Below are 11,875 nucleotides of genomic sequence, written 5' to 3'. Positions count from 1 at the left end.
TGTGGTGTTTGGTTTTCTGTCCTTGCAGTAGTTTGCTCAGAATGATGGTTTCCAGCTTCATCCATGTCCCTACAAAGGACATGAACTCATCAAAGATATTTCTAATCTCTCCTGACCACCCTCATTAATTCTCCAAACACCAAGAGCCTGGTGGGTGCCAGACCTGTGCTAGGCCTAGAAATGCAAAGGTGACAAAGCTGAGGTGGGCCCATCCACATCCTGGAGAAATTCAGTCCGTGACTCCCTGTGGCTTCGGCCCAGGCTCGCTTCCTGGGTCAGTGTACGGTGTCTAGGTACAGACAGGCATATGGGCAGGGGTTATAAATAAGGACAGGCCAAACAACAAGTCTGCCTGTCCTTCAGCCACTAGAGATACAGGCTTTAGCGTTCTCTTTGGCCACCGTAGGCCTTAGGCTGTAGATGGATGTGATGTCCGCTCTTCTGTGGACCACAACCATCAGAGTGGCTGAGACAGGCACAGTCTCCAGGAAGAGTGAGGATCTCTGGGGCTGTGAACTGTGGGAGGGACAGAATTTCTGTCCCTCAACAAAGATTCAGTCATCTCCTCTTCCCAAGGCCTAGAGTCGCAGGCTGAAAAATACATCCAAAAAAGATGTGATTCAACTCCAAAATGAACCAAATAGGCAAGTTCAGACCAGAAACTTCCCCCAAAAAGGAAGGTGTGACTGCCAGTGACCAGACCCCAAAGAAGGGCCTGTATCTGCTTTATTTGGATTGTGAAGCAAAGACCTGGCCTGGGCTCTAAGAAATGAGAGTCCGGCACCTTGGTGATCGCTGTGAATGTGTGCAGGGGACCCGTGGATCCACACAAGAGGAGAGGGCACAGAGCTAGCTGGGGGTGGAAACAGGCTGGGGCCCTAGCTCCCAACTGATGTGAGTCTTTCTGGCTATACCACCCTCTTCTGGAAGTCATCGGCCCCACCACACAATAAAGTCATTGCCCCTAGTGCCAGATGTGACAGAGACAACAAGGGCTACATTTTCTCTCTGGAGTTGGCCAAAGTGAACCAACACTTCTCCACTTCCCAAACACCCCTGTGTCCCTCCATCCCAATTCCTTCATCATGGGCTGCAGGAAGAGGCACCAGCTGCTACCACATGAAGGGGGAAAACACTTGGATCTTCCAGAGCGCCAGTGTGTCCGGTAGAATTCCGTAATGGACATGTTCCGGATCTTCCAGGGCGCCAGTGTGTCCGGTAGAATTCTGTAATGATGGACATGTTCCGGATCTTCCAGAGTGCCAGTGTGTCCGGTAGAATTCTGTAATGATGGACATGTTCCGGATCTTCCAGAGCGCCAGTGTGTCCGGTAGAATTCTGTAATGATGGATATGTTCCGGATCTTCTAGAGCGCCAGTGTGTCCAGTAGAATTCTGCAATGGTGGACATGTTCCGGATCTTCCAGAGCGCCAGTGTGTCCGGTAGAATTCTGTAATGATGGACATGTTCCGGATCTTCCAGAGCGCCAGTGTGTCCGGTAGAATTCTGTAATGATGGACATGTTCCGTATCTGTGCTGACGACTTATCAGCCATGACCACACTGGCTGTACCAAGTGTCAGGGGGCAACATTTGTAATGCAAGTATTATATTCATTTTTTCTTGGTCACTAATTGGCTTATTCTTCTAAGTTCTTTGTGAAATTACTACCTTTTCATTGTTATTTTCATCAAACTCCACGGGAGGGGGAAATAAAGAGACCCAGACAGGCTTGGTTTCTTGCTTCATTAGGTTTATTATGAGGAGCAGTGATGAGACCTTTATCAGTCTTCACTACAAAGCTTTCATCTCCAGCCTTCTCCATAGCTCTGTGGAGAGCAGAGTTGAGGGAAGGAGAATGGAGTTTGGCAGATGGGGTCATGTATGTATACCAGGAAAGGAAACACACGTTCTTTATTCTATTGCTTCAAACAGTTTGTGATAATGGAAGATAACAAGCACAGCTAGCCAGGAAGGCAGGGAACATGTGGCAGGGCAAGTTCCTGCTATCCAGGGAGGCAGCCCAGGCTTCCCTGCTGCTCCTGGAGGAAGCAGAGTCCAAGCTGGCCCGGATGAGGCCACAGGCAGCACTGCTTCTGTGTGGGTATGGCCAGCTGGGAGGTGGCGCCACACACTGCTCCTCTGAACTCTGGTGAAGGCCTGTCCAGCCTCACAGGCCTGAGCAGAGTCTCCCACGTCTGTGAATGGGGCCAACGGCACTCACTGTCTTTTCAGGCCCCCACGGACGGCATGCCTGGGGGCGCCTAGTCTACTTACCATCAGCACGTTGATCTGTCACACAGCATGAAGCCATGGTTTCCAAAGGACCATGGCATGTCAAGGACAGGCCACTAAAACTGTTAGTGTTGGGCACCATCACCCACCCCAATACCATCGAAGACACTGGTGCAGTGAGACTTCGAGTCTATAAAAACCCCAGGGAGGACAGGAGACAGGGCCACTCTCCCTGTGTGTCCTCAGCCTGCAGTGCCTGAAACTCCAGCCTGTGCACCTGTGGCAGGATCCCCCACACTGCTCCACAGGTGTGGCTGTGAGCTATTTTTAAACCGGCGTGCTGCTGTTCTTGCCCCCCACGTCCTCTCTGCCGTGCCTGAACACCTCTCAGGAACACTTGGCAGCATGTCATTGTCAGTTCCAGGTCCGCTCATCCCCTGCGTCTTGCCGGGACCCACCTTCCTGCGCTATCCCAGCACAACCCTCCAACCACACCACTGCCGAACAAAGCTGGGGAGCCAGGGCAGGCTGTAAGGCAAGTGAATGGAAACTGGTTGGAAAAAGAGAAAGGGCCCAGAGCACAACATCGCCACTCGCAAAGACTAAGCCAGCTCGCCTGAGTGTCTGGTGAGCGAAAATGGAGCGGGGACCTCTGTGGGAACATGTGTCTAGGGATCACGCATACCCCAGACAGGGCAGGCTCATCCGTAGGAGCTGCGGTCACACTCGGCCCGGCCTGAGGCGAGGGACGCAGGGCCCGGCCTAGGCAGAGAGTGGCGCTCTCCGAGGCATCTAGGCATGGAGTGTGTGGCCAAAGAGGGTCTATTTACAACATACCCGATAATCAACTAGCACTGTAATCCTAGGAACTGAGACTTCCCCTTGCTTCTCATCTTACCTTGCATAAATATTAGTTATTCCCAGAGTCAGGGAAGTGGGAGAGAAAGCCTGGGTAGGGCAGTGAGGGAAGTGATAAATGGTGAGAAAGAAAAGGAGACTGAAAACTAATAGGGCGGCTACTGAGGGGTGCAGGGCATGGCTACCACGGGGACGTAAAACGCTACGCAGAACGTGAGCCATCGGGTCCATGTGGCCAGAAGCTTAAGCACTGTTCTCTCATGGAACTCTCCAGTGAGCCATGCTGTGGGGTCCTTGTGAAGTCGTATACTTATCTTAATAGAAAAGCCCTTGATGAACAACCCCATGGTTACAAACACGTGTGACAAGTTTCCTTGTTCAGGTGACTGGTATGCAAAGGCAAGATGGTGCACCTCCTCCTGACCAAGCAGGTACTGAATTCTCTGGAATTGCCCACAGTATAATGGTATAAGGTATAACTAATCTCTTTTCCCATTAAAAAGCTGGCAATGCCAGACCATGAGTCTAATTAATTCAGAGTTGTTCCAGGGCACAAGATAGCCAGTAGTGTCCAAATAGGGAGCCTTGTGGTGGTGGCAGCCAGGATTCCTAAGGCCAGGTGCTCCTTCACCTCTCTGGGAGAGCCAAGCTGTCCATCTGCTGGATCCCCAAGATGCTGGGCTCAAGTGTCAGCTGGGTTTACCTCTTTGGAACAGAAGTAGTGCACGACCACTCCATTGGGGTATCTTGCAAATGCACTGCAGGGAAGAAAATGGCTTGGGAGTGAGGACTGCCTCTAAGTGACCACTTCTCTGGCAGCGGCACCTCCTACAGAAGAGGCACATTGCTGGGGGCCATCCCAAGAAGCAGCCCACCCAAACATCAAAGAACAGAAAGAACAGCCTGCCTTGAGGGGCTCTGGATTTCTGTAGCCATCATCTCTGTGAAATAACCAGAGGATGAGGTGCACACAGTTAAGAGTGCATGGGGTATTTTTTTACTATGCAAAACACACGGCATAATAAAGATGGGCAGTGCACTAGCCCAAAACTCAGCACTGGCTTCCTCAGAGCCGACAATGTCCATCAGAACAGGTTTCAGGCTAATTCTAAAAAGGACAGCGAGTTTGTCTTTCTAAAGAAAAATATTTTTCCAGCTACATAAGAAAAGGGACAAGTCCCTCTCCTCTGAAGAAAGGGGCTAACTGGAGGATGTGTCTCAACACAGTATGAGGCTGGCTCACCGTCCTACTCCAGTCACACTGCAGTAACTCGAAAGATCTTTTTCTTCCTTCACTAGATCTTCCTTAAAATATAACAACTTTCTGCTGACCTGTATCTCTCTGGCACCCACTATATCAGTTTCTAGCTTCAAGAGGGGAAGAGTTTTACGGACAAGAATCCAACAGCTCCATACCATATATTGCGGGTCTTCAAATTCTCAAAGCCCACCCCGAACAGATAGAACAGGCTGCTCTTTGAAGGCTCAAGAACTAAAAGTTGTCAGGACAGCCAGCGGCCATGTTCTCCTCCTCTGTTAAAGGGCAGAAATCCATCCTGAGCGTTCTCCACCCCCGGGCACCTCCACAGAGCTCAGACGCTGCACAGGTGTGAAGGAGGCTCACCTGTTCCCAATCTTCTTCTTACACACCATGCACACCTTCTCCTCTGTGATGATGCACTTCACCTGCTGGTGTAAAATCCGCTCTTCCTGGACCTGGGAGAACAGGGGGATTGAGGAAGAAGTTCCACAGTGTGGCACCCAGAAACAGGAGGCAGAGGCCGGCACTGTTTCCTCTTTCAGCTGTCACAGATTCTTCTGCTTAGAACACTGGCAATTCAATGTCAAGCTGGCTACTGGATCAGCTTGAGCTGCACTGTACAGGCTCTGCCTTGGTCAGAAGGGAACATGTGGACACTGTCTGATACTGGAAGTTAAAAGCCCACCCGAGTTTGGAAGGCCCATACCTACCCTCAGGAACTCTGCATGGAGAAGGTTCTTGAGCACTTGATTGAACCGTTTCTTTTGTGCATTTTCTTCCAAGACCTTTTCCAGGAAGATGCGTATGTCATTGATCTGAGTGTTTGCTGGCAGAAGGTTGAGGGCCTAGGGACAGGAACAGAGATAGCGACTGGGTGAGGCGGAACAGGAGTGAGAATGCAGCCATGGAGCTCTTGGACCCTAGTCCCTTTCTGCATTTCCTCTTCTCACTCGATGCTCCCTGCAAACACCCTCCATCTCCCTGGGAACAACTCCTGACCTTGGTGGTGTCCAGTTTGCTGTGGTGCAGCTCCAGGACCTGCAGGGCAGCCTGGAGGTTGGCTTTTGGTTCCAGCAGTTCCAGCTTGATTGGCCCCAGGCAGTGAATGCTGGGGGGTGACAGGTACATCCGAAGCAGGGACAGATACACCTGTCTCAGAGAGAAAGGAGCCACGTCAGGCTGGCAGCAACCCGCCCAGAACCCCCAGCACGGAGCGTGCCTAAAGATGCGAGGGGCTCGCCTACAGTAACAGCTATCCCTGAGCATGTAAAACTCGTCATTTTCACCTTTTAAATTGGTAAGGTCAAACAGGCAACGGAAGATGTTAATTAAGGATTGCTTTTTCCCTGAGAGAAAAAAAAAATGCCTTGTATTTGTTTACCATTATACCATTTACAAAATGCTACCACTGTAAAATAATTCAAAAAGATTCCTCATTTCCTTTGGCTTTAAAAGCTGATACTCTGTCCACACTTTTGCAGGTGGGGATAGCAAGTGAGACGCTGCATTTCCTACTGGTGCCAGTACCACAGGGTCTCGCAACCTCACTGCACATTCGGGGCCAGATGATTCTTGGTTTGGCGGCTGTCCTGTGTGTTATTTAGCAGCATCTCTGGCCTCTACCCCCTGGATTCTAGCAGAACCCCTGTCCTCAGTCACAACAATCAAAAATGTCTCCAGATATTGACAAGTCAACGTGTATTCGAGATGTAGTACATCAGAACCATGACAGGTTCCCGCTGGACAGGCGGACCTCATAATTTATAACACAAATCAAGACTCCTGAGAGTAAAGAGACAGGAGTGCTATTAATAATCACAGGGATGACAAAGATGTACACCGGAACTACCCCAAGCACACCAGGACGAATGGTCCCATGCTCTCCCTCAGTACACACATGCAAGATCAATCAGAGCCCTGACCCATGCCCCGTCTCATTCTGCCACTCATATTATTGCCACCTCTGGTCAAACCAATGGGGCGAGGTATGCACACGTGCTCCCTGGGTCAGGGCCACTACTCACATCTTTGTTGCCATCTTTGTTTTGGTCATAGTGTTTGTGGCAGTACCTGTAAGGGAGAGAGCGGTGAGAGGAGGTGGTGTGAGGGGGGCACATTTAAATGAGAGGCTGTGCGTGCAGCCTGTTGGAGCAGCCTAACCATAGCCAAAACTGGGGGCCGGGATGGAGGCGATTCTTGCTCCCGCAGCAGAGTATGGGGAGAGGGACTTCTTAGCTCTCATCTCTCTGCGGGGCCTGTAGACTGCTTAGGAGGTAGGATGGCGGGGCAAACTTACTCCTCAGCCATCCTTGTATCCTTCAAGATGTGGACATAAATGAAAAGAGCTTGTTCGTGTTTCCCCATGCGCCCCAACAGGAGAGCTCGTTCTTCTAAGAGGCCTAGGAGGAAAAGGAATATGAGGAACCACTGCCACCAATCAGGCAAGCACAAGGTGAGGACCAAGCTGTCCAGAGGAGTGGACACACGGCAATATAAAAGGGAAGAAGATAGGATTCTTACTGCTTGGGTTTTTCTTCAAGGAGAAAATGACTGAAGTTCAAAAGAGGAGGAGGGAGCTATTTTGGGAAGTACGTTATCCCATCTTTTTTGAGATCACATATAAACTGGGTAAGAATATTCATTCAGCAGCCAAGTACTTAACAACCACCTACAACAAGCCAGGTGGTTCAGGTAAGATGAGCAAGTGCTTGCTCTCAGCTCTCATAAAGACAAATCATGCCAGATTACAAAAACTGCTGAGCAATGAACTTGGCCAAGAACATGTTCTGAAGCAAAAAACAGGTTGCAACCTGGCTATCAATTAGCATGTGGTTCACACCCAGGAAGGAGACTTTTCTCAGTCACCGTACGAAAGTGAGTCTTCAGAGGGGACAAACAGGAGCACTGGCCTGAAACGCCTGGTTTTTCCAGGCCCAACTTTTGTGGAGAGTTAGGGAACAATGAAAGGGGTGGACTAGTCTTTGCACGACCTTCAGCTGAAGTGGCTTCTGGCCGTAAGCCAGACACTCACCATCAAAGGGAAAATCACAGATGAGCCGGCCCGGATCATAGTAGCTGGAAATCTCCAAGAACATGAGGAGCTTTTGCCGGTATTCTCCCAGTTCGCCCTCTTCCTCTCCAGCTGGGACTGGGGTCTTGCCTTTAAGGGAAACCAAGCTCAACATGAAAGTATGCTGCCAGATGGCAATGTGGGGTCAAGAAAAATGAAGGGAATGGGGTTCAAGGATGTCACCACATGACCAGAAAGGCCTCGAGGGTGGCTTCCATGCTCGTTTCTTTTAGTTCACAGTCTCTATGTGGCCCCAAAACATCAGCTTCAAGTTAAAAACAAATAAGCTGAGTAGAGAAATACTCTGTGGGCAAACCTGTTTATCAGTATAGCTGCCATCTGGCAGACAGATCTGTTCCTTCCACCCTCCCCCAGCGATGAATCTGAGACACTCAGACATGCCAGGACCCAGACAAGGGCTCCTGAGTCTCATGTGCCAGGCCCGTGTCACTCAGCTCCCCTGGCTCCTCTTCAGAACTTCTGCCCGCCTGGGCAGAGAACAGGGTGGCCTGCATACCCCCACCACAGGTGGCACCTGGGTCTGTGCTCTCCTCTAAGGCCTGGGGCCAACCGACTTCCTAAGAGAACTGGTACCTGCGGGGAAGGACAGGAGGTACTCCTTCATCAGACCTTGCACCTTTTCACAGTACAGCTGGATCAGGCAGTTGTGGAACCGAGTGCCTGTCTCCTCCCAAACGTGGATGATGTGTTCCTGAGGCAAGATGGACGTCTTTGTCACTGGTATTCTCCAGGCTGTGACCTGGTCTCCCAGCCTCCCGCACATTTTTAAGGCCCAAGAGGTCCCATCCAGATTATCCCCTAATCAGGCTGCAAAGACGACCAAGAGACAGCTCATCAAAAGCCACTGGGAAGCTTCACCAGAAGTTTCACAATGCGACCCCGTAACGTGAGGAGCCGTCTTCTCAATTTCTAAACTCCTTTTTACAAATTTGGTCCCATAATCCTCCAAACTCTCACATCGACCCGTGTAATTATGGTTAAGTATCTGCATCCTGGTACTGAAGCCTATTTGATTGTCCTGTGGTCACTTTTGAGTTTGGCTGTACAAATGTGGCTTTGGAATTTTTTTTTCTAAAACATCATTCTTTCATCCCTCTGTACTTTACCTAGATTTGCTAGGTAGCATTTCCAGCTTGGTCTACCGGGATCTTTTTCTTCAGAGGAAGCTGAACTAACCCTCATCCTTCCAATCCGCAAGTGACATAAATCCCAAATCTGAACAGCTGGATAACAGAACCGTGCAGTCCTGGATCCTGGGTTTAAAGCTTTTTAGTGCAGACCAAAAAATACCTTACCAGATAAGGAACAGCCAGACCCTTAAAATTCTCTACTAAGAAGCCGAGGACTCGATCACGTGGCAGAGACTCCACTTCTGGGAGATCTTCAGTAAATATCTGTCAGAATGAACCCGAGTTCCAGCAGCAGAACCATCTGACTGCAGTTCCACCAAACACACATGCATGTGAGTGCAGTGATCAAACAGGCTTTAGGAGGGGAAGGGTACGAGAAGGCATCTGCAGGCAGTCAGCGTGTCAGACGAGGCACAGGCCTCCTCAAGCCTGGGCAAGGCTCTCTCTACCAACTTCAGCGCTGGCTCACGCTTCCCAGTCCACCCTTTCTAGTACCAATGAGGACGGATGCATGAATCCACCCTCCTCTCCATCCACTGCTGTCCCAAGTGCAGTCAGGACCAAGTGCGGTCCCAGACAAATCCAAGGGACTCCCGTGGCTCACCTTCAGGCCATCTTCTGGGAAGTCTCTCAGCACCCACACGGAGTAGGAGAAAATCAAATGCAGGTTTTCTGTGCCTAGAGGGGAAAGCAGGACTTGTCAGCAGTTGAGGCCCATCTTGCCCGTGGCACTGGGAAGGCAGGTGGGCAGGTTGCCCCAGAATCCATTTTCCTGAAAAGATAGCTCAAGCATGAGCTACTCGGGGCTGTTAGTCCTACTGGGCTGGCTCCATACCAGGGGGCTGTCATAGGTCAACCACTGAGAGATTTTTATGCCATCTGGAGGAATGAAATTGAGTGAACACAAGCATGGAAGGGAGGGGAGCAACCAAGCAGAAACAGAAATGGAGAGAGACCAGGTCGTTTGAACAGGAGCGCTTTCCCCTCCCTTTCAAAAGGTGGACTTACCCAGACGCTGCAGATACTGCACTGTCCTCTCGTGGCCTTTCAGAGGGGAGTTGGCTTTCTTGGACTGGTCCACGAGCACCTGCAGAGCTGGCCACCAAGCCCAAGAACAAGGTCATGAGCCTTTTCCCCATGGGAGATTTGTCACATCTCAGTAGGTTTCCCCTGCCATGTACAAGAGCCCCTCCCAGATACAAGGAACCAGCCCCACACCTTTCTCGTGGAGCCCCTTCTTCTCATACAGGATGATAAGCTCACTGTACTTGTGAGCCTTCTTCAGCACGTGCTCGCTCTCCTCAATGTGGCAGTGATTGTTCTCCAGGCGAAGCAAGGGGGCCACCAGGGCCACATTTGTCTGCAGAAAGAGCAAGAGTTCAGTGGAAACTGCTTCCCTAGCCCAGGCCTGCTCTAGGCTGAAAGGCCAGGAATGTAGCACAAGCAAGAGGAAGCAGACAGCTTCCTGTCTTTCAGGACAGCAGGTAGAGGCTTTTAGAGCATTTATGGACCTTCGCACAATGTGTTTTAATGTTCTGTGGGGGAGAAGAGGGACAGCACTTCTTGAAGGAAATACTGTCCCAGCTGACTTTGTAGCACGAACTGCAATCCGACCAGAGAAGATGAACCCACTGTACAATTGTGCATTGATATCTTGCCTTATCCTCTTAATTCCAAGAGACTCACAGGCATCAGGAAAGTCTATATGGTTTCCAGAATCAAAGACTTCACTCTTACTAGTGGCAGGTCCCCCAGGGTCTAGCATTCCCTTTTACTTTCCCAGACTGTCAGGGTAACTGGGAATTGTGGCGCCCGAGCGCTCGGGTAACTCACATGGAGATAGCACTTGAGCAGGGTGGTGTCGATGATTTGTAGCAGCTTCTTCTTGGATTTGATGGTGGGAGTGCCTTCCATGAGTGGGGAGGTGCTTGACTGGTGATCAGAGTCGTTCAGCTTCTTTACCAATTGACTTCGTTTCTGCAAAGGTCAAAATGTGGGGTTAAGGCCAGGACAAAGTCTTCCTTTGTCACCTGAGCTACTGAGTAATTCTGAATACCTCCAAATCAGCTCATGCCCACTGGCCTGATCTGACATTAGCATTCGATTTTTAGTACTGCCAAACTGCCACGGAGGCAACAACAATTATTTATTGACTATTTACTACAGACCAGGCACCATGCCGAGCACTTTATATATACCGTCTTAATCCTAAAACAAATGCCGATAATATTACCCTTATTTTACAGGTGAGGAACCCAAGGCACAGATGTCAGCTGCTACGTAAGGGGTAAGGCAGGATTCAAAGTGGGGTCTGACTCCAAAGCCCATGTTCTTCTATTTTTTTTTAAATCAACCTTATTGAGGTATAACTTACAATAAAATCTAATCTTTTAAAGTGTACCAAGATACATTTTGACAGATGTATACATGCATGTAACCACCACCTCAGTGAAGGAAGATAACATTTCTATCACTCCAGAAAGTTCCTCGTGCTGTTCCCAAACAATCCCACCCACTGATCTGCTTTCAATCCCTGGAGATGAGTTTCTGCCTATCCTAGAACTTCATCCAGTAGGTATTCTCTTGAGTCTGGCAGAGCCCATGGTCTTGCTCTGCCATCTCTCTGGCACAATATTAGTGTCAGTTACTTCATGCATTCCCAGTGTCAGTGGAGAAGGCCAGGGAAGGACATGTGCTCACCTTCCTGCGGCTAAGACACTGGCAGTGGAGGGCCTTCCACAGTGCCACAGGCTTTGGGAGATACTATGCCCAGGAATCTTTTTTACTTAGCACAGTGTGTGCAGTGTGTAGGCAGTGGCAAGTTTGTGTGCTCCTTGCAGGCTGCCAGCCCCAGGAGGGTACCCTTGGAGCCCCGTGTCAAGGAAGGGCCAAGGCCACCCATGCCTGATCAGACCTGCGGGAACTCACTGACCCAGAGGCAGGGAGTGCAAAGCAGCATGACAATTTTTCCAGCAATACTTCTTATTTATTTATTTTTTTTTTGAGACAGAGTCTCACTCTGTCGCTCAGGCTGGAGTGCAGTGGTGCAATCTCAGCTCACTGCCAGCTCTGCCTCCTGGGTTCACGCAATTCTCCTGCCTCAGCCTCCTGAGTAGCTGGGATTACAGGCGTGGGCCACCACACCCAGCTAATTTTTGTATTTTTAGTAGAGAAGGGTTTCACCATGTTGGCCAGGCTGGTTTCAAACTCCTGACCTCAGGTGATCTTCCTGTCTCGGGCTTCCAAAGTGCTGGGATTACGGGCAGGAGCCACCGCCCCAGCCAACGGCAATACTTCTCAG

General features: G+C 50.1%; 1 protein-coding gene across 2 annotated transcripts in view; it reads right to left on the bottom strand.

Moving 5' to 3' along the window:
- Positions 1-1,731: 1,731 nt before the first annotated feature.
- Positions 1,732-11,875, bottom strand: part of VPS39 (vacuolar protein sorting 39 homolog (S. cerevisiae)) — a 46,863-nt gene continuing 36,719 nt past the window's right edge. For both annotated transcript variants that reach the window (XM_011989255.1, XM_011989256.1), the window contains 13 exons: positions 10,408-10,551; positions 9,793-9,934; positions 9,583-9,669; positions 9,179-9,252; positions 8,740-8,838; positions 8,018-8,135; positions 7,385-7,513; positions 6,650-6,752; positions 6,378-6,423; positions 5,353-5,502; positions 5,064-5,198; positions 4,717-4,808; positions 1,732-3,850 (listed from right to left, as the gene is read on the bottom strand). In XM_011989255.1, the coding sequence (XP_011844645.1) occupies positions 3,775-3,850; positions 4,717-4,808; positions 5,064-5,198; positions 5,353-5,502; positions 6,378-6,423; positions 6,650-6,752; positions 7,385-7,513; positions 8,018-8,135; positions 8,740-8,838; positions 9,179-9,252; positions 9,583-9,669; positions 9,793-9,934; positions 10,408-10,551 (1,395 nt within the window). In that variant the 3' untranslated portion in view covers positions 1,732-3,774. The remainder of the gene's footprint in view (positions 3,851-4,716; positions 4,809-5,063; positions 5,199-5,352; positions 5,503-6,377; positions 6,424-6,649; positions 6,753-7,384; positions 7,514-8,017; positions 8,136-8,739; positions 8,839-9,178; positions 9,253-9,582; positions 9,670-9,792; positions 9,935-10,407; positions 10,552-11,875) is intronic.

This window comes from Mandrillus leucophaeus, unplaced genomic scaffold (assembly GCF_000951045.1).
Source record: "Mandrillus leucophaeus isolate KB7577 unplaced genomic scaffold, Mleu.le_1.0 Scaffold35, whole genome shotgun sequence".
NCBI classification, from domain to species: domain Eukaryota; kingdom Metazoa; phylum Chordata; class Mammalia; order Primates; family Cercopithecidae; genus Mandrillus; species Mandrillus leucophaeus.
The sequence above is the reverse complement of the archived record's forward strand: the minus strand, read 5'-3'. Positions and strand labels throughout refer to the sequence as shown.